Source organism: Sceloporus undulatus, chromosome 2 (genome assembly GCF_019175285.1).
Source record: "Sceloporus undulatus isolate JIND9_A2432 ecotype Alabama chromosome 2, SceUnd_v1.1, whole genome shotgun sequence".
Classification (NCBI taxonomy): domain Eukaryota; kingdom Metazoa; phylum Chordata; class Lepidosauria; order Squamata; family Phrynosomatidae; genus Sceloporus; species Sceloporus undulatus.
Window position 1 is genome coordinate 258,956,285 of NC_056523.1, and position 21,526 is coordinate 258,977,810.

The window sequence follows — 21,526 nt, forward strand, 5'->3', positions numbered from 1 at the left end:
CTAAGTCTAAGCAAATCCGTTTCCCTTCACAGGTTTTGCACTAACCTCCCATAAATCCCAGTCACAATGAGCAATGGTCAGGGATTAGGAAATAAAAATGTAAGTACAAGCTACAATTAGTGCTAATATTTATCTAAAGATTATTAGTAACCTAAACAGAAAAATTACACTGTGGTAGCCAAACGAAATTTATGTCCAGCAATAACACAATATCTGCAAGAATATGTTAAGACACCAAATGTTTCTAACCAGCATTCTCTCCCACCCCATTTTTTTTGGCCACAGTTGTGACAGAAATAGCAGCTATGTAGGTAGTATTTAAATCAGAAGAAAAATTTGCACTGACATCACAATGTAATCACACATGCTTAACTCCAATTTCTGTTGGAATGACAAAGAGGAAAATCGTTATCTATGCTGGACCTCAGCAATTTGAAAAAAAATACACATGACATTTAACAACATCTTAAAGACATTAGGGTGCTGCATGGGTCCTTTGATTTGGTCTGTTGCCTTGTTCAGTGATTCTGATCTTTACTCAATTTAGGGCCAAAATAGATGGCCATAAAGGGGAAGCTTGACACCACCTCTTTGATCACCAGATCGGGCCATGGCAACCACACGCTGCAGCCCTGATCCAGCATTTTTCCAGCCCAAAAGAAGTGGCAAAATGCCACTCTCCTTTTTGCAGTGGAAAAAAAGCTGCCCTTTCTGCCTCCGCTGTGGCTTTTTGGCACTCCTGCAACATGCAGTGTCTAAACACCATGTGGGCTGCAGGGCAGCATGACACTGGCTTGAGGACGGCATCGGGGCATGTGTCATCCGTATACCATGCCCCCATGCTACCGGGAAGCTGTTGTATTGTGCCGGTCTCTGCCGGCCCTTAGTCCACATTGATCCAGAACCCAAATTCAAACTGAGATTTGGGAATCCAGTTCACCAATCCTCTTTCACTGACTTGCATTGAGAAATGAAATATTGATGTAATTTTTAAAAAAATTCACACATTCACATAATATTTACAGACACCGTTGTTTCTTAAATGGGCATTACCCAGCCCTCAACAGATAAGTCCAGGGATTTTGGGGCTGGGCAGCTGTAAAATGTGATTTTTTAAAAAAGTATTTTAAAAACTGCTTCTGACTGCTTAATCTCAGTCATTCTTTTTCTACTGAATTTGCTATGGCACTGTTACCCTAGATCTGTTACCCTAGCATCAGTCAACTAAATATGTTAAAGTGTAACTAAGACAGATAATGATAATGAAACTACTATGTACATGACGTGAGGGTACAAACTGGAGAAGGAGTGGTGATGACATCATGGTTTATTTATTACCAGCAGTCCAACTAGTGAAATCTCCTGCTCTCCCTCTCTCCAGGAATTTGGTGATATGGGCGTCAAGTGGGAACTTTCCTACAATGCCCTGCTCTCCTCCTCTGCCTCTGTGCACACAATACTCTTATGTTCCTGTATTATCAGGCTGAACACAATGACTGGGCTTCTCCCACTTATTTTTGACACCTGGATATCTGGATCAGTATGAAATGTTGGCCTATGGCTGAAATGAACTACGCCATTCCATTTCATTCTGAAACTCACAGAAAGTTATTCAAATAAACATAATTCTACTTTGTTATTTGGCCAAATCAACTAAACAGTTTTGCTTATGCCCTATTCTAGATTTTGAGAGTGACTAGCCTGATGGATTATGGGACTTTCCTCCAGGTATTTTTGTATGAGGTTCGCGAGGAAATGGAATAATGTATTTGCTTGTATTCCGGTCCAAAGTAATAAAGGTACTTATTGTCCTTAAATTACTCAGCAAAAGGTGAATTTTAACAGAAGAATGTCCATTAATTCCTTCCTGTCAGACATCAGAATTTAAATGGATTGACATAAAGTGAAGGACTAACTAGGCAGATCTCACTTATTCCCCTTAGAAGCATGCAAAGCAATAGAACAGAAATCATGTGCTGGATCCAGACTTAGCCATGCTTAAAGAAGACCACACTGAAATCAATGGAACTGAAGTTGTTATTGAATTAACACTAATTTCAATTGATGCATTCTAAGTTTGGGTCCCATACCATATTTTGAAAAATTCAGTTTATATGAGAAGTCGAAGGCTTTCATGGCCAGCATCCATGGTTTTTTGTGGGTTTTTCGGGCTATGTGGCACCAAACAGCACCGAAAAATCCCACAACTTGGTTCCAATATGTGGATGACACTTTCACCATTTGGAGCCTTGGAGAAAAAAAAGAAAGAAAAAAGACCTGGCTGTGTTCCTGAAGCATCTGAACAACATCCACTCCAACATCCAATTCACTAAGGAAAAAGAAAAGCCATTTTTGGATGTCCTAGTCATCCACAAACCAAACCAACATTTGGGTCCCACAGTATACAGAAAACTCACACATTCAGACTGATACCTGCACAAGAACTCCAACCATCACCCAGGACAAAAAAGAAGCACAATCAAAACACTGGTAGACCGAGCAAAACGCATCTGCGACCCCACTTCTTGGAAGATGAACTGAAGCATCTGGACCAATGGTTATTCCAGCTCAGACATCAGACAGCCCAGGAAAAGCCAGAGGAGTGAAGACAAGCAGCCACCCAAAGGGAAGGTATTTTTACCATACATCAAAGGAGTCACAGACAGAATAGGCAAAGTGGTGAGGAAGCACAACCTTCAAATGGTTTACAAACCGACGAAGAAAATCCAGCAAATGCTTCACTCAGCCAAGGACCAGAGAGACCCTCTCACAACCACAGGGGTTTACCGCATACCATACAGCTGCGGACAAGTCTACATAGGGACCACCAAACGCAGTGTGCAAACAAGAATCAAGGGACACGAGGGACACTGCAGACTGGGCCAGCCAGAAAAATCAGCAGTAGCAGAACATGCCACAAACCATCCTGGGCATAAAATACTGTTTGAAAACACTGAAGTTCTGGACCATGCCAACCACTACCAGGATGCACAGGGAAGCCATTGAAATCCACAAACATCTGGATAATTTCAGCCGGAAAGAAGAAACCCTTAAAGTGAACAAAATTTGGCTACCAGTCCTGAGGAATAGCAAAATAAGGACTCAGCAAATGCAAATGGAAAAACTATTCAGAGTCAGGGGCTTTCCCAGCAGATAATGATCACCAATTAACAGACACTAATCCTCTTTTGCATTAGCCTCCCAGCCTGAGGCCAGCCATCAGCACAGAACAATACACATGCAAACCACTCCTGCATTCCCAGGCTCACACAGTATACATACACCCAACTTTTTCCAGGCAAAGCATTCTCTGAAGATGCCAGCAACAGATGCAGGCAAAACATCAGGAAGAAAATCTTCTAGAACATGGCCACATAGCCCGAAAAACCCACAAAAACCCATCAGTTTATATGTTTAAGACTCAAAATAGAACAGATAATCACAAATCAGTGTTAAATCCTCTGGTGTTAGTATGTCTTTGGGTGTCTTTGGGTATAGATTGTGAGGGAAAAGTCACATATAATCCACTCAAGTATTGCAAACACACACACACACACACACACACACATCTCCAACCTCTAAAATTTACTTATTTTAGGGTGACGATCATGGCAGGCATCCTGTTAGTTATAATGGTGTATGTTAGATGTACAGCTGTACTGAGCAGTGCAGTTCTACGGTGAGTGGAGCAATAAAGAATTATGTGACCAGCCCCTTCCCAGAAGGAAACCAATGGTGTGAGTATACAAATTCTTCACACCAATATGTACAGGGCTGAACAAGAAGTAAAAGCAGTTTGCATGAGACTGTTGAGTGACACTGAGATGATAAGTGAACTGCAGTTTATTCCAGAATCTGCTTTTGATCTACTGAGAATAAAATAAAGCCTTATTGACTATCCCTCTGTCCATCTAGTTATTTATTTTGTCAACAGCATATTAAAATTATAGCAAGAATACAACTTACCTAAGTAGCTGTGAGCTGGCTTTTCTTCCACAACTTTGATTCTTCTTGCTCCTGCAGGTATCACCAAAGCTTCTACATAACCTAATTATAAGAAGAAATATTATAGAAATACATGACCAATAAACACAGGACATTTTTAAAATGGAATTACAAGATTCATGTACTGTTTCATTAACAAGTAGATTTAATGAAGTCCTGAAATGCTTGACCCTTAGTGCCTAACCATCTTTGGATTGTCCTTCTGGTACATAGTTGTACAATGTTCTCCCCTTGGGCACCTGATTGGTGCCAATCTTGGTATCATTTCAGAGCCAAGTCAAGGTGGCTTTTTATTAAGGCCTTCAGGCCTCACTGATTTTATCCAGGCTGCAAATGTGCTACAGTTTCAACTATTTTAAATTGTTTTAACTTGATTTTAAATTATCTGTTTTGTAACTGATGAATGGTTTATTATATTTTTAATCTTTTAAAACTATTGTTGTTGTATATTGTTTTAAATTGATTTTATTATAAGCTCCCCTAAGATTTTCAAATATGAATATTTTAATAAAAAACAAACAAACTGGAACCACCCAATAGTATCTAACTGAAAGTCACAGCTTCAGTTAGCTGTTCCAAGAGCTAACTTTGGCGCGTTATAGACAGGCCTAAGCGGTGCCGTCGTGGCGCGTGAATACGCGCGAGGGGCGGCACTTCCGGATGCGCCTTGCCCCTCGCGCGTATTCCTTACGTCAAGTTGGCAGCGCCCTATACAGATGGGCGTGGCCATCTTGACGTAACGGACGCTGTGCGTCCGGACGTCCAAACCCGGAAGAGATGTCGCGAGTGCACACTTTGGCATTTGCAACGTCTCTTCCGGGTTGCCGGAAGGAGCGCGATTTTCACGCTCCTTTTTTACAGCGCGAGGGAGTCACGTGGTTTGGCTGCAGCGGCTTCCCCACACTGCAACCGGCAGCAGCCCAAGACCGCCCCTTTTGGGCGGTCTGTAACGGGCCTTTGTGGAGAATAAAAGGAAGGGAAATATTAATTTTTATTGATTTTAAAAATGAATCTGTACTGCCATTCTTCTTTATCTAGTTTAATTATGTTTCTTTGTTACATTAATAGTCTACCTTTTCTTCAATGGGTTCAAGGAAGAGTACATGGTTCTCTTTCTTCTCCTTCTATTCACATACTAACTTCACAAAACAGGTCAGGCCGAGACTTGTCTAACATGGCTCAATGGGTACTGGAACATAAAAACTTTGAAGTCTCCATCCAACACTTTGACCAATGTCCAAACAGGGGACCTAGTCATACTATATAATTATAGCACTATATTTTAAATGTCAAGGCAACATCCTAATGAATACTGGAGTTTTTAGTGTGGGGAGGCACTTAAGCTCTCTGGCTGAGGATTCTCATTAGCCTTCCCTATACTGCAAATCCCAGGATTCCATAGGATGTTGCCATGGCAGTCAAAGTGGAATCATAATGGTATAACTATGTAATATGAAAGGGTTTTGGGTCTCACCAATTAAGTTATTCATTTCCCCAAAGGATTTCCATGCACTTTCTTTCCCATACTTAGACAGGGATCTCTTTTTGCCAGTGCTTGAGAGAAAGGAGAGGAGAATTGCTGAAATATTACATCTGGGCAGCTGCTTGGGCTGCAGCCTGTGCCAGCTATGCTACCAGCTGAGAATACCCTACTGTCTAGCTACACATCCTGACAGCCAATATAAGGTGGACTGGAATATATATTTCTCTGTGGTCTATGCCTGAGAATAAGCCAAACTCTTGATATGAGTGAAAACTGTTAGTATTACAAAGATCTGTGCTCAGTCACCAAGACTGGAGTAGTCACCATATGGAGTGGTGGTTGACTAATAAGCCTAGCCTGAATCAGTGGGCAGCTCCAAGAGTTTTAAATGCTATTTTGTCTAAAACAGTTGTTCTTCCTGGATTCCACCCCTCACTGCCGCCCCATCCACTGTAGATATCAAACACAAGCCATTAAGTAAAAACGAAGAACATTTTAGATCTCTTCTGTGTGTGTTCCAACAAAATTGTTGAACACTGATCATTTACTTATAATGTGCTTCTGATTTCAACTAAACATTATTTTTGCCACATTATAGTTTAAGAGGCTTATGGTATCTAATTTGAGTAACAAGGGATTTTTTTCCTATGCTAAATATTACATACTTTATTCTAACCAAACAAGTAAAGTATTCTGCACATTTAAATAATGTAATTCTGCAAATTTAAATAAGTGACATCCAAGGGATGCATAAATTGTGTTCTCACTGATCTCATTCATAAATTTCACACGGTTTACTTAAGCTTATACATATATTTTGATTCTCTCCAAGAGGAGGCCACACACATCCAATGTGTCAATGAGAGAACATAATACCCACGTGCATTTGATACTGAGAATGGATCAGGCTAACATTCCAACATCAACAAAAGATTTTAGAGATAAACTTCTTATGTTTACTTTTCTCAAGAGTGGGCAGGGGGCAAGGAAATGGGACGCTGAGGTTTCCTTCCTGACTCATCAGAAATGACTTGGCAAATTCTGAGCAGCCATATCCAAAATAAACAAATACATAGGCATGCATTTTATATACAGTGGTCTACAGATAAATGAACATAACAGAGTAAGACATGCCTTCAAACATTTCTTTAAGCAGAAACCACAGCAGTGACACAGATTCAGTAAAAAAAAAAATAGTGCTTTATCATTAGGACTTTAGATAAGCACTGTGTTGCAAATGTTCATAGAGTAATGCATGCTTAATTCCTAAAGAAATGAATGGGATTTGTATCTGTGTAACTAAGTATATATAATAGCCAAAATATTTTTATAGACCTTTTGAGTTAATTCCACTGAGTAATATGTACAGGGAACTGCTCAACAAGCTATTTCTGAAATTTGGTGGTGGCATTATAAGCACATTGGCTACTGTGCTAAAACAGACCAAAAAAGACTGGATATTCAAATATATGCAGTCCTTTCTGTACTGGTAAATGAGTTTGCTAGATCACAGTTAGCTTGTTTAATATAGGATGTACACTGGGAAACACAAATGTAGTGGTTTGCATTTCAGGTATTATAACAAAGAAATATTTCCTTGCATTATTTTATGTAAAGGCTAATACCCACTTAGAAAGACTTTGAGTGGAAACATGGCTGCCCTTTTTAGTTACAGAGTGACAAATAAATAATCTTTGAGAATGGTGAAAGGATGCTATTGGTTGAACACAGAAAAGAAGGCAGAATACAATGGGCTCTTGGTATCCACTGCCAGATATTGTAATGGCAGTAAACCTTGGGTGCCTGATATGGTAGAAGATCATACAAGGCAAAAAGTGGTTTTGACAGAGTCCAGGAAATGAAATCAAAGCTGAGACTTAGAAGCACCAGATGATTATTTTGATGAGGAAAACTGGTAATATTTAGACTGCTTAAATGGGTGCCTCTGCTGAGAAGCCAAAGGTTGAGAAGAGGTAATGGAGGAATAAAATGCAGACTTAGACTGTTGGAAGGACAATTATGATGATTGCTTATAACAGAAATGGCAGGAATGTGAAAGTTGCAGGTGTATTGAACTCTAAAGCCCATATTCCTTGCAGTTGTATGAGCCTTAAACAGATGCTCCATGGCTTCATCAGTTTTGGAGTGGAACAATCCCTGACCAGTAAATCCTCTATATGACTTCTTGTGACTTCAGCAGAATGAAGTCAGGCATATCTGTGAAAGGCCACGGCTCTCTAGATAACCTTCTCAGCACAATCAGCTACATGGTGAGCTGACTGAATTAGCTTTGCAGCTAGGCTGTGCACCTCCTGTTGAAAAAGCATAGCAATGTGTCTGGCCTTCAAGAAAGTAAGGAATGAATGAAAGAGTATTTCCCAATAGAAATTGCTGGTACTGGTCATGCAGGCCTCCATATTTGCAACTCTCACAGCCAAGGCATAAAAAAAAAAGAACTGATGGCCAAACACATCTAGGCATATGCCCTCTCAATCAGCAGGTGGAACAGGTACTCCTCAAACTCTTCATTTGGGAAGCTTCAACTACTATTGAGGGGGGACAGAGTGAGTGAATTTCTTCTGCATTTGATATGTTGCCCACACACCATGAAGTACAGTGGGCCCTTGGTATCTGCTGGGATTTGGCTCCAGGATCCCCATGGATACCAAAATTCATGGATGCTCAAGTCCCATTAAAGACAATGGCATAGCAAAATGGTGTCACTTGTATAAAATGGAAAATCAAGGTTTGCTATTTGGAATTTATAGTTTTGGGGGGAATATTTTCAAGCTGGAATCTGTGGATAAAGAAATCTGTGGATAAGGAGAGTGAAAGTTGAAGAAGTGTCAGTATTAGAAGTTGAACTGTACTAGCAGCTCATGGTATCTCAAAGGCTGGCACAGTACAGTTGTCAATACTGATTGTCACCACTACAAAAACCATCAGCAATATCAGAGGTAAGACTTGAGGCAAAGTGAATTACAGGATGAGACATGATGATAATCAGACTAAGAAGGTTGGTCATGAGATGGTCAGGAAGAGGCACATCAGATGCTCCTTGGACATAAGGTGCTCCTCGGACATAAGGTGCTCCTCGGGTTGTGTAGGATTGGACCAAGAATACTCTTTGGAGTGGGTAATGTTGGATGAATGGCTTTCTTGGGAGTGAGAGCACTTGGATTAATGATGCTCTGTGAACTGAGAATTCTTTTTGGATTGAAGACATGGGCAGAAGTAAGTCTTTTGCTTTAGACTTATGCTTGTCCTTAATATTCTTTCCTTCTTTTGGCCAGCCTCTACAAGAAGAATGATCAAGGTGAATGGGATCTAGCATGCTACCTGGACTTAAAAGGAGAAGGTGGTGTCCTATCCCCTGCTACTAGAATGGAAGTAGCCTGAAGGTGTGTCTGAAGCCATACCAAGGATGTTGGTACCAAAGGCATCAAAGATGGCACTGAGGAAGACTGCACTGATGCATTGAAAAATCAGTTGAAGACTTTGTGGACAAAGGGTGCTTCATGTTCTTGGACTAAGGACTCTTGCTGATGTTTGAAGACACTGAATAAAGAGCCTTATTCAATGCTGCCTGACCTGCTGCTCGTACAGACTGCTCCTAACAATGCAATTTAGACTGGAAAGCCCTATTTTGGAGGGCTTAAGAACTAAATCCATGGCAAATACTGTACTGCTGCAGAATGTGAGACTCACTAAGACAGTACAAACATAAAGAATGATGATGAGAAAGGGATACTTTCCAGCCAGAAGTAGTACAAAGACTAAGAAGAGAGGTTGAGGGCATGGTGGTGGTAACAGGCTGAAGCCCTGAAGTAAAAAAAAATAACTTTTTAATGGCCATGGTTGAGAAGAAAGAAGGAAAAGAACAAAGACAGAATAAAAATAAAACAAAAGGAATAAAAATAGCAAGGCTGATACTGAGTACAGTGCGCCCTCATCATACGTGGGCACACTGTATGCGCTTTTCAGCACACACTGAAAGCCGTGCGGGAGCGCACAGGGTGCGAGGGGCGGTGCATCCCATTGTGACTAATGGGGTGCATGCCCATGGCATATGTGCGCTGCTGGGCCGCCACGCTGCTGTATACACGAGTCCCATTCATTTAAATGGGGCTTGAGCATGCACGGTATTTGCTTTACACGGTGATGTCTGGAACGGCTCCCCCGCATAAAGCAAGGGCGGACTGTAGTGAGAAATAATCAATTGATGTTGTCGTTACTTGGCTCTAGAACTTTGGCATGAAAAGCATGGGCCAAATAAGGTGGCTTCCAGCTGCTTTGGGCACGTGACATTTACAGTGTGCCCTCCCCTTATGCAGGGATCCATTCCAGATCCCTCCATGTAAGGGGAAATCCACGTGTGCTGGAGCCCCATTGGAAGTAATGAGGCTTGTGCCTGTGGTGCATGACAGTGCCGTGGCGCACAGCCCATTAGTTCTTCCAGGGTGCACGACAGGCTCTTCTGGTGCAGTTTGCTGTACATGACGCACACACTTAAAGTGGCCAAAAGCTGCTTTGAGGCCATGCTAAGTAGCGGAAAAAGCCAGCCCAAAATGGAGTGGATATGATTCGCTCTTGCCAACAGCTGGTTTGGGACTGCAGTGGCAGTCTGCTTTGGAAGTGGGCCACACAGTTGCTGTGGTCCTGGCCGAATCGCTGCGGGAAAGGGCTCTGGCCACTCCTTCTGAGCTTGTGCTTCAGCCTTTAGCTATTTCTCTGCAGGCACAAAACTATTTGTGTGAGGCATATCACTGCCCCTTTCCGCCCATCTGTCCAGCCCCTATAAAAACTAATACAAAACTAAAAACATAAAATTAAACTGCAGTATTAAATGAAATGAAAAAGCAGTACAATTAAAACAAAACAACACGCACTTAAAAGCTTCTCCTATAAAAACTTTATTTTAAAATCTTTGTAAGAATGAAAAAGTATTTGCTGGTGAAGGAGGGAATCATTTTAACCTCCCAACGATGGGAGTTCCAGAGCATCAGGGCAGCTGTAGAGAAGGCCCCTTCATGTGGCTCCTCTAGCTGTGCTTGTGAAGCTGGTAATAGTGAAAGAAAGACCTTTCCTGAAGAGCCCAGGCCTAAGTTTGAGAGCCTAAAGGGCCTAACATTTCCTTCAGTGTTTCCTCTCCCCAACAATACAGTCAGCCCTCTGCATCCACAGATTCAATACTGAAAATATTCCCTCAAAAATGGGACCTGAGCATCCATTGATTCTGGTATCCACAGGAGGCCTTGGAACCAAACCTCAGTGGATACCAAGAGCCCATTGTATTCATTCATTTATTTTTAAAAAATCATTCCATGGATGTAGCAGAAAATATCAAATCCACCTGTTGTAGTTTATAGGCCCAATCCATAAGCATCTTGGGGAAACAAGGAAGCCTTTTGATTCTGTAGACCAAAGATCCCATATTGCCCATTTCAACCTTAGAACCAGATGAAACACTTCCACCATTACCTCTATGCCTGCAGAGCTTTCTACAGGCATACAGGACAGTTACCACTGTGGTAGTGCCTCCCTGCCAACAGAGAAGCAAAATGAGTGTCCCAGAAAATACTGAACTGTTATATAAAATGATATTTGACTATGAAATATAATATTTATTGATTGATCAAAGATACATGTTTTGGAACAGTCTGTATATGTTTAGACTTCTTTTTAGTGTGTTTTTAAAAAAGTTTTCACTTCTATTAACTGACAGGTATCAGAATTTCTACAACTGTTCAACTCAGCTAGATTATTTAAATGTCAAATTCATGCTAAATGCAAGTATTTATCAATATATGTTTAATAATTTCTTTTTGGATATAGGATTTTCTTTCTTACCTTTCACTGAGATCCTAATGTTAGCAAATTGCTAATCTAGACAAATATTTATGTTCAAGTATAGTAAATAAACCCAGATATTATATATCAAAAAGTATACACTGAGGTTTACTACATACTTACTCTCATCTGTTCTTAATTACCCAGATCTCAGCCCTAAGAACTTTGAAAATGGGTAAAAGTACAGTGATTTTCCCTATAATCATTAAATGTTATGAATGTTATGCTATAATTTAATCAACATAAGAAACAGAAGATTGTTAAACAATTTAACTGCAGCAAAAATATTCAAATCACAAACAGACTTTGCAAAGACTTATTCAATTAAAAGGTGGTTTACCTGCTCCTCGTGTATGATTAAAATCTCCTTTAACAACTCTACATGATTTCCCATCTCCATTGCAGACACCGCAGTGATCTTCCCATGCCAAAGACCCCAATATGCCATCACATCCAAACTTCTAAGGTAAAAAGGAAACATCACATTCTTCTGAAAGCTCTGCTATCCAACTTGCAATGAAACAGAGATTATCATTACAGTAACTTGGCTTCCGGAGAAAATCACCACCAGGTGTTGTTCATGAGAAAGTACAATGAACTGTGGATGTATAGTAGTTATCTCTCCTAATTTTAGTAGAGTATTATTTTATTTTATTTCATACCCAAGGGAACAGTGGCCTGGGTTGCTGCCATATTACAGAATTAATGCAGTTTGACACTGCTTTGATTGACATGACTCAGTACTATGGAATCCTATAACTATAATAACTGTAATTCTCTCTTTACTGAAAGAAAAGTTACTATTTTCTTATCTTCTTCTCCAGTACATCTATAAACCCGTAGTTTAGCATTTCAATATAGACATGATTTCACTGGCAGGCCCCAAGTATTTCAAAATCATTGTCATAGCTATTTCTTCATACATTTCACAATAGAAATGCTACTAAGTGGAATACTTTTAAGAGACTGTCTGCACCACTTGTTTTTAATATGATATGCCATTTAACATACTAGAAACAGCTGGTGCAGCACACACTTTATCCTTGTCCCTTGGAGAAATCCAGTGATGCACCACTTTTCTTCCTGTCAAGTAAATTGAGTGGAATGACACAACACAATGTTATAATTAAACCCTTCAGGTGGCGTGCTGCCATATATTATCTAGGATAAATTTATTCAAGAGTAAGTACAGCAATAAATACAACAATAAACTCTACTGCACAGAGGGACTGAAAGAATATTTTAAAATATTCCAAAAATGTATATCTTGAGTGTCGGCAATTACGCTCAAGGTGAAATCTAAAGAATCTTTGCAGTTCAGGACTTGTGCAGAAAGTGCTGTAATTCAGGACTTATTCTGCAGAAAATTCATATATGGCTTTTTGTGTGGAAAACAGAATTTGCTGTGCAGGAAACAAAATTTTCCATGTAGAAAATAGTATTTGTGCACAGAAACACTTGCATATTTTGTGCAGAATAAATGCCAAATTATGTATGTAGAGTCACTAAAAATTGCTCAGGTTTTAAAGCCTTCCTTACAGTGTGAAGAGAATTGTTAACATAATTCCTTCCTTCCTTTGAGAATGAAATTCAGAAAAAAGTGCATCCCTAGAAGCAGATACCCAAAGTTTTTTTTTTTAAGGAAAAGGTTAATTACAACATTACAGTTACAAGGTATGGTGGTTCAGTCTTAAGCAAAATTTAAATGAAAGTGCATGTCATGGTTAAGTCACGTCTGCACTATGGCAAAGGCAAGCTGGTAAAACATGGTGTAGATAAAGTTCAGTTCCTTCTTACTATGGTATAAAAGACTGAGAATCTACTTGATCTGTGTTGTTTCTTCTTTCCTGCCCATGCACAGAATCAGTTATTTCTTTTCCAGTTTGTGTAACAGCTATCCAAACAAGAAAACTGTGGTTCTACATTTCCTCTAAACAAAAATTTGAAGCTTGTTCCAAATCCTGATTTGGAGGGTTAGTACAAATCATAATTTACCAGTATAACACTAAACTACAATTTGCAGCAACGCTGAAAATTCTGAGGGATCAAACTAAAAAGGACATGTGATTGACCCTTGTGTGCTTATTTTCTTTCATTAAATATCGCTCCTGCTGTGGCTTTTTATTGCCAGTGGTCATGTTCTCCCAAGGCACAAAGCAGCCAAAATGACTCCAATCCAGAGTGGAACTAGTATGGAGGCAAAAGGACAACACCTTGGTCAGAAACTGATTACCACTTTCTCTTGTAGCATGCTATGCCAATGTAGCTTCTGAGAGAAGAACCTTCCTGTTTCTGGAGAATATTGCTTGGGGAACTGAGCTCTGGTGTGTTTCTATGTTTTCTTCAGTCCTGGCTCCTCACTTGCCCTCTGATCCTGATTACTTTGGATCTAAACTACAGATCTATCCTTTGATCCTGACTGAACCTTCATCTAGATTCCTAGTTCTTGACTTCTGTCTCATTTCAGTCTGTTCCCTGTGGCTCCTTCTTGAAAATTCTCTTTTGTCATGTCATAGTTCCATGGTCACCACCTCCATATACAGAGAGAGCTGTGGTTATGTAAAGTGGGAGGGGGGACCCAAACGAACAATCACATGATTAACATTATCTCTAAATTTTGCTATGAGAATCCAAGAGAAAAAAGACATGAGCAAAAGCCTAAGCCTGTATGATATGATATTTCTCATTGGATTCTCATGAGCTTTATTAAATGTTAGGGCACATACTACTGGAATGTTCTTCTCTTTAAAGCCCTAAATGGCTTGGGCCCAGGGTACTTAGAGGACCGCCTCTCTCCGTACAATCCGCCCCGCACACTCAGATCAACTGGGCAGCAATTGCTAAGGGTTCCAGAGGCCAGATTAGTTGCCACTACTAGGAGGGCCTTTTCCATCTCGGCCCTCAGCCTCTGGAACGCGCTGCCCTTTGAGCTCCGCTCGGCCGCCTCCCTTACCCAGTTTAGGAAGGGGTTAAAAACATTCCTATTTGAGCAGGCTTACCCCTGACTTCCTGACCCCTGAAGTATTCTCTCCTTGCCCCCTTTGTCAGCATGTCAAGCTGGCATGAATTGTGGTTTTTATTGTTTTTATTGTACAAGGTTTTAATGTTATATTTCTTGTGATTTTATATTGTTATGTGGAATGTGGGAAACCGCCTTGGTCTGAGAAAGGCGGTATATAAATAAAATTTTACTTACTTACTTACTTTAAATGCAGAGAAATAGTATGATAGCATTTTTGTTTAGCTCTCATTAATTTTAGTATCTGTACATAGGATAATTTTCTAGTGGTTTGTCACTAAAGTCATATAATGTTTATGGTGAATGTCATAAAATGTTGCTGACCATTTTAAATAACATTTTTAAATGCATGTGTTGAGAAAAATGTATTTCCATATTATGTTGGGGGAGTTCTAGGCTGAGAAACTGACAAGAAAATTCTGAAACACTAAAATTCACAAAACAGTCTCAAAATCTATAAGGCCTGCTCCCAAACAGAAGTCTTTTACTTGTTTGCCTCATACATTTTTGAAACATAGACATAAATTTTATATTCCATACTAAAACGACAGCAAAAACTGCCAGTGGCCAACTGTATTGTTAAAACATCTTAAATGGATAGGGAAGAGGGGGCGAGGGGAGAGTTTCTCAATAAAATAAATGTAATCTGAAACGAAATAACCAAACCAATGGAAAATAAATTAAAGGGAAAGAGTCCCAGAAATAGATTAAAGGGCCTATAAAAGTCAAGGGAAGAGTAAAAACTCCACAGACAAAACCTATTCATTGTGCTCTTGTTTGCCTGAGATCAAAAGACAATCAGGAAGGATGATGACAGGCTTCATCAATGCATGCAAATGTAGTGCAGATTCCCACTCAAGGGAATGTGATAAGATCGTTAACTTTGTTCTTTGCTCTAGAATGTCCTAAAAGGGTTTGGGGGTGGTTTTTTGTTTTTGTTTTTTTGCACAGGTGCAGAGCCGATGTGTGCTTGTTCATGGACCATAAAAGAGCATATAATTGGTATTGGTTTTCCTCCATCCCACCATGAAAGACAGAATAAGTTTAAAGAAGGGCCAAACATATCTAAAGCAGGAATGAGAATTATGCAGCCCTCAAGATAATGTTGGATGACAGATATCAGAATTCATCCCCTTTGGCTATGCTGCTTAGGGCTGCTGGGACTTCAAGTCCAACAACATCTGGAGGGCCACATAAATCACACCTCTGATCAAAAGATTAGGAGAAGCACTGCACAATAAATAGATATTAAAAGTTGTCTTTGAAAAGGTTGATTTACCTGACATCTCCCATTTGCACATATATCCAGTTCCTGATGGCCACATGAAGTTCCATCCATAACTTTCTCTGTTACTAGTATTGGCTGATCTTTTCCATTTGGAGAGCAAAACAATGCACAAGGTTTTTCTATACAAATAAGTGAAAAAACATGTCAGCTTGATAAAAACCTTTTCACAGAAGCAAATTTCTCCCATAAAGAGCTGGTGTGGTGTAGTGGTTTGAGCACTGGACTACGACCCTGGAGACCAGGCTTCGATTTCCAGTTCAGTCATGAAACCCACAGGGTGACCATAGGCAAGTCACACTCTCTCAGCCCTAGACGGAGGCAAAGGCAACCCCTCTCTTAAGAAACTTGCCAAGAAAGCACAACGATAGATTTGTCTTAAGGTTGCAAAAAGTCAGAAATGGCTTGAAGGCACACAACAGCAACAACAACAAGATGTTAAAAATAATATTGGTACTATATTCAAGATAGGCATTATGAACACATTCCAGAAGGAATTTTGCAGATATAAGCCTCATTAAAATAAATGAGAGTTATACAAAGCTGCAAAGTGCTTGTCGTTATAGTAGGCTGTGCACAAGGAAAGCTCCCCCTTCAAGTGGGCATCATAATAAAACTTTTTCATGTTCCTGCTGAGAGTCCAGTGCTTGTGTATGTGTCTTCAAGTGGCCTGTCAATTTATGGTGACCCCATGAATTTCATAGGGTTTTCCTAGGCAAGGAATACTCAAGAATGATTTTGTCAGTTCCTTCCTTTGAAATGCAGCCTTTGTAGTTGCTGTTGCGTGTTTTCAAGTCATTTGTGATTTATAGTGACCCTAAAACAATGTTAGGAGTGAATGTAGTGTAGTGGTTTAAATGTTAGACTATGAACAACTCTAGGGAACAGAATTCGAATCCTCCCTCAGCCATAAAAACTCACTGCATGACCTTGGGCAAATCACACGTTCTATGCCTGTGGGGAAGGCAGCAACAAACCCCCTCTGAATAGATCTTACCAAGAAAAACCCATGCTAGATTCCCATTAGAGTCACCATACATTGGAAATGATTAAAAGACACACACCAATGTGACCCTATCATGGGATTTTTCTGGCAACATTTGTTCAGCGTTAATATATGTATACATACAATTCATACGTACATATACAGTTAGCATATATAGATGAACACAACACCTAGCGTGGACAATCAAGGGATTTCAGGGAGTATTTTTGTTAGTTTTCTGAATGCACTCTCTCTTGAAATCAGCCAGTGCCTGTACATATTGTGGAAATGAAAATATTTTGAAAAGGTTTGGGCATACTCAGAATGAGGGGGAAGAAACACTATTTAGAAACAAAAGAAGGTTAGAATAGAGTGGCCACTGACATCAGCTAGCAGTCCCTTTTCCCAGCCTCTAACTTTGAAAGAGCAGGATGACTTCAGTCAGAGGTTTGCCAGAAGAAGAAACAGTTGAACCTTTACCATCCTCTGTGCTGTAGCCTCAATGAAAAGAGGCAACAACCAGTCCCATGACACATTCATCCAGTCTTCCTCTGACCTGTTTAATGAGTCAGGAACCAGGGTTTTGAGCACATGCAATGGTTCTCAGCTCCCCAATGTAACCCTTAAGAATAATTTTTTAAACTGCTGATCCATCACAGTGACACCACAATTGCTGGAATATGCACTATTCTTACCTTCATCTATCACAGCCTGCCAGTGCTGCACATGTTTCTGATAGGATGGCCTCACACTGAAGACCTGACACTGCCAGTCCCTGAATGCAGGTACTCCAGGAGGACAAGAGGGATTCTCACATATTTTATATTGTATTCTAGAACCATGGCATTCTCCCCCATCATGAACTGGACTAGAGAAGACAAATATAAAAATAGTCACCTATTTGCAGAGGACTCAATTGAAATGACACATTTTATCCATACAATGTTTTATACATTGGTTGTTAGAACAAGAAGTAACTAATGATTGCCCCAGATATCCTGCTTTTAAGGAGAAAACAAAAGCATTAAAAGAGATGCTTGCATAAAGTAGCTATTGCAATAAGAGGAACAGATGGTCATCATCTCAAGATAATAATGCCATGGGAACATCACTGCCCTAAACAAGAGATGGGTAAAATGATATATAATTGTTGAGTCTCCTCTCACCTTTGCTTCTTCTAACACCAAACAAATTATTAATGAGGAAAACCTTAGACCTGAACTATTCTTCCAACATCTGAACATACAGTACTGTAGCGATCTGCACATGAACTATTACTGCACACTGACTGGCCAGTGCTGCATTATAGACTATGGATACCATCCTGATGGTAGATTATGAGGCATAGGCCCCATACAAACAGGCCAAAATAAAGCTGCTTTGGGTCACTTTGGGGGTATGCTGTTTAAATGATGCATGCGTCCTAAGAGTCTGAAAGACATGCCAAAACCACACGCCTTCAGATTTATGCCATCACAAGTCACAAGTTTTTTGTCATTGTGGACCAACACCCATCCCCAAAAACACCTTGTAAGCAGTACAACTCCCCAAAATGGCCATTTCCAGGTTGTCAGAGAACTGTGTGTGTGTGTTTGTGTATGTTAATCCAGCGTATCCAGCTATTTTCCTGTAGGCAGATACATTCAAGGATGTAATCTTCAGGAGCTTGCCAAGGACCCCCAAGGTCCTTGAGAATGGCTGTCACAGCACAGATGGGTAGTGTGAAAAGTCCCCAAGATATGGACATCTAGTTAGGGATATGTTTAAAGGATGGGGATAAGCAAAATAGGGTTGCCCTGTTTCTGGCCTGGTCACAGTTGAAGAGCCAGCAGCAAAAACAATTATCTTTGTCATGAATCCAAACACAGAGTAAGACATTTCATAAGGGTTTTGTTGTACAAATGATTGGAACTTTCGTCATGCTAAAATGTGTAACACAGAGGTTAAGAGACTGAGCTATGAGTCTGGTTTGAATCTTGCCTCCACCATTAATTGTCTAAGTGGCCTTTGGCAAATCATATTCTCTATACCTCAGTCCAGCCATCTGCAGTAATAATACTGACATCTTAAAATGTTCTAAAAATTTCAACTATGGATTAAAAAGTGATTTAAAAAAAAATATTGTATATTCCAATATACTGAAAAATGTTGTAGGGTTCCCATTTCATTGGTCTATATGTGAATGGTAAAGCCATACATGTGGTATGTGTATGGCAGAGGCAGTGGATTTAGCAGGGAGGCACCCCATCCTGTACTGGGAGGAAATGGCAACCACTTCTCTGGAATCATGGGGCTCTTGGGGCTGTAAGTCTTAATGATATGTATCTATGCAAACCTGGCTTGAAAATGCTGTATTAGTAAGTATGCTACAGGACAAATGGTATAAGCTTTTGTTGTTTTTACCCAGAGCATCTACGTTGTCGACTGCTGATTCCAGTGTTGCAGGTTCTGCTACAAGTACTCCATGTGCTCCACTCTGCCTCCATGTGTCCAGGGAAAGACGTCTTACTGGTACATTCTCCAGCCTTACACCACTATTGTAAAAGTTGGGTTTTAGGTTAACAGATTTGGGGCAAATTTGAGCAAAATTCATTTGCCCTCTGTATTTTCACAAATAAGCCTCTTCCTTAGAAATATCACATAGATGATTATTTGAGCTCCAATTCAGCATGTATTCATATACACAGTTCATCTTGAACTCCAAATCAGCATGTACTCATATATATAGTTCACTGCTCAGCACTTAGAGGAGTGAATCCAAAAGAAAGGGTACATTTTGGTTTGCTTCTCTTGACAGTCCCAAAGACACTAAACAGACTTAACAATCCACAGTTTCCACAACTATCTCTGCTCCCCTGGTGTTGATGGAAGTACAGATAGAAGTATGGACTATAACAACTGGGCTAGTTGTACATCTTGTTCCTTTCTTACTTCAAATCTCCTATTTTGAAACACCTGCTAATAATTTACAACATTGCTTATCCCTAAATTCTAGACCTTATAAAAGCCAGGGGGGTAGAATGTAGTCTGTACCAGTAGATCTCTGGGTGATGTAAAATAGATTAGCAAAGATGTCTAGCTCCCAACTTTTTAACAATGGCAACAATAAAATTACTCCCCCTACTTACCTTCACTGAATTTATAGCACTGAAATGAAGATAGCTTGGAGAAATCTGACATAAACCTCTATGTCGAAAGACTGTGAGTTCAGATCTGGTACCAAGAACAAATTCATGAGCTCTGAATGCATTAGCTCTACATATTTCCTTTGCATCTGACTCTGGCTGGTTGATCCAGAGTCATAGTTAAAAAAACAAGATAGACTCCACAGATCTGAAGGCTGCCCAAAGGGACTCTCCCATTTCAGGACCATCTTGTATTCTTTTGTTGCCTTGTCATGGATCCAGCACAAGTATCACAAGACGGCAATGGATATATATTTTTTTTCTTGTTTGCAGGATATAGCCTTTAAATTTTTACTAACCTTTATTAAATATTAAATATTAGTTTTTTTTACAGATTGTAATAGTATTTGTATTAGTTGTATTATCTTGTAGTATTTTATTGTTGTGATCCCGCCTCGATCTTTGCAAAGCCGGGAAATATAAATAAACTATTATATTATTATTATTATTATTATATCTTTTATTAATGGCATCAAGCCTTCAAAGGAGAGGTTTTAGAGCAAAAACAATGGGTCCAGAAATGATAGGTTATTGCTGCAGGAAGCACAGCCCTCTTACTGGTGGTAGACAAGTGCTCCTGCACAGAACTGGAACAATGGGAATGTACTGAGTATTTACTATAGGGCCTGAACAGACAGGCCAAAATAAAGCTGCTTCAGGTCACTTTGGAGGTATACTGTTTAAATGATACCTGCATCCTAAGAGGCCAGAAGCCATGCCAAAGCCATGCTCCAGTTCTAAGCAGCTTTGGAGCAGCTTCATGTGTCATTTAAACAGCATATCTCCAAAGTGATCCAAAGCAGCTTTATTTTCGTCTGTCTCTCAACATTTTCCAGACTGTTTGTGAATAAGGAAACGGTGGGGGACAACAATTTTACTGAACATCTCCAAAAAGTTAAAGAAAAGAAAAATTATCCAGCCATTTCTTGATCTTTTGCCATTTATGTAAGTTGTAGCAGCTGAACCTGTTTCCTCCCAAAATTTGATTATTCTTTGTGCTGCTACTGCAAGTGGCAACAGAAGCAACTGTGCCAGAAGCCCAACCACCTGTTTATATCCTCCACAATATTCCACATCTAGCATTGATACAAGGTATTGTGAGAGAGGCAAAGCAACCCTCATCCATAAAATCATGGTGGGGGGGGAATGGAAAACATTCTGCAAAAAGTGTCCTTTTTCTGGGAATAAGGACAAAAGATGTCAGAATTAGGACCGTTTCACACTACAAAACTATAATGTTTGGTTCCACTTTAATTGTCTTGGTTCTATACTATGGAATCCTGCAACTGTTAGTTTAGAGACAGGCATTCAGAATTCTCAGTCAAAGAGCTCTAGTGCCTCACCAAATTACAGACCCCAGGATACAGTTGTGAAGTGTAAAGGTGACCATTTTCTTAGGGGGGAAAAGAATTCTGAGAAATGATGGACCAGTTCTATCTGTCATTATTCAGCACCCAACGCCTTACACATATTTTGAGGCATGAGTGCTGGGAGAAAGCGAGCTGTAAAGTGAATGAATTAATATAAAAGATTGTGGATATATATAGTTTCTAATACAGATATTTCTCTTGTACAAATCTTACATCAGGTCTATGGGTGCAATCTTCTGTCCTACTTTGCGGGAAATATGGGGCCAAATATGTGTTTAAGCCCAGACATAAAACTTTAATGGACTATGTTTGTTTGTTTGTTTTTTAAAGAACGTGTTGAAGTG

The 21,526-nt window shown here is 39.8% G+C and overlaps 1 protein-coding gene across 3 annotated transcripts in view; it reads right to left on the bottom strand.

The window, feature by feature from the left end:
* ADAMTS19 (ADAM metallopeptidase with thrombospondin type 1 motif 19) overlaps positions 1 to 21,526 on the bottom strand; it is a 157,964-nt gene that overhangs the window by 41,649 nt on the left and 94,789 nt on the right. For all 3 annotated transcript variants that reach the window (XM_042453892.1, XM_042453891.1, XM_042453893.1), the window contains 5 exons: positions 19,031 to 19,161; positions 17,323 to 17,495; positions 15,637 to 15,764; positions 11,679 to 11,799; positions 3,967 to 4,047 (listed from right to left, as the gene is read on the bottom strand). In XM_042453892.1, the coding sequence (XP_042309826.1) occupies positions 3,967 to 4,047; positions 11,679 to 11,799; positions 15,637 to 15,764; positions 17,323 to 17,495; positions 19,031 to 19,161 (634 nt within the window). The remainder of the gene's footprint in view (positions 1 to 3,966; positions 4,048 to 11,678; positions 11,800 to 15,636; positions 15,765 to 17,322; positions 17,496 to 19,030; positions 19,162 to 21,526) is intronic.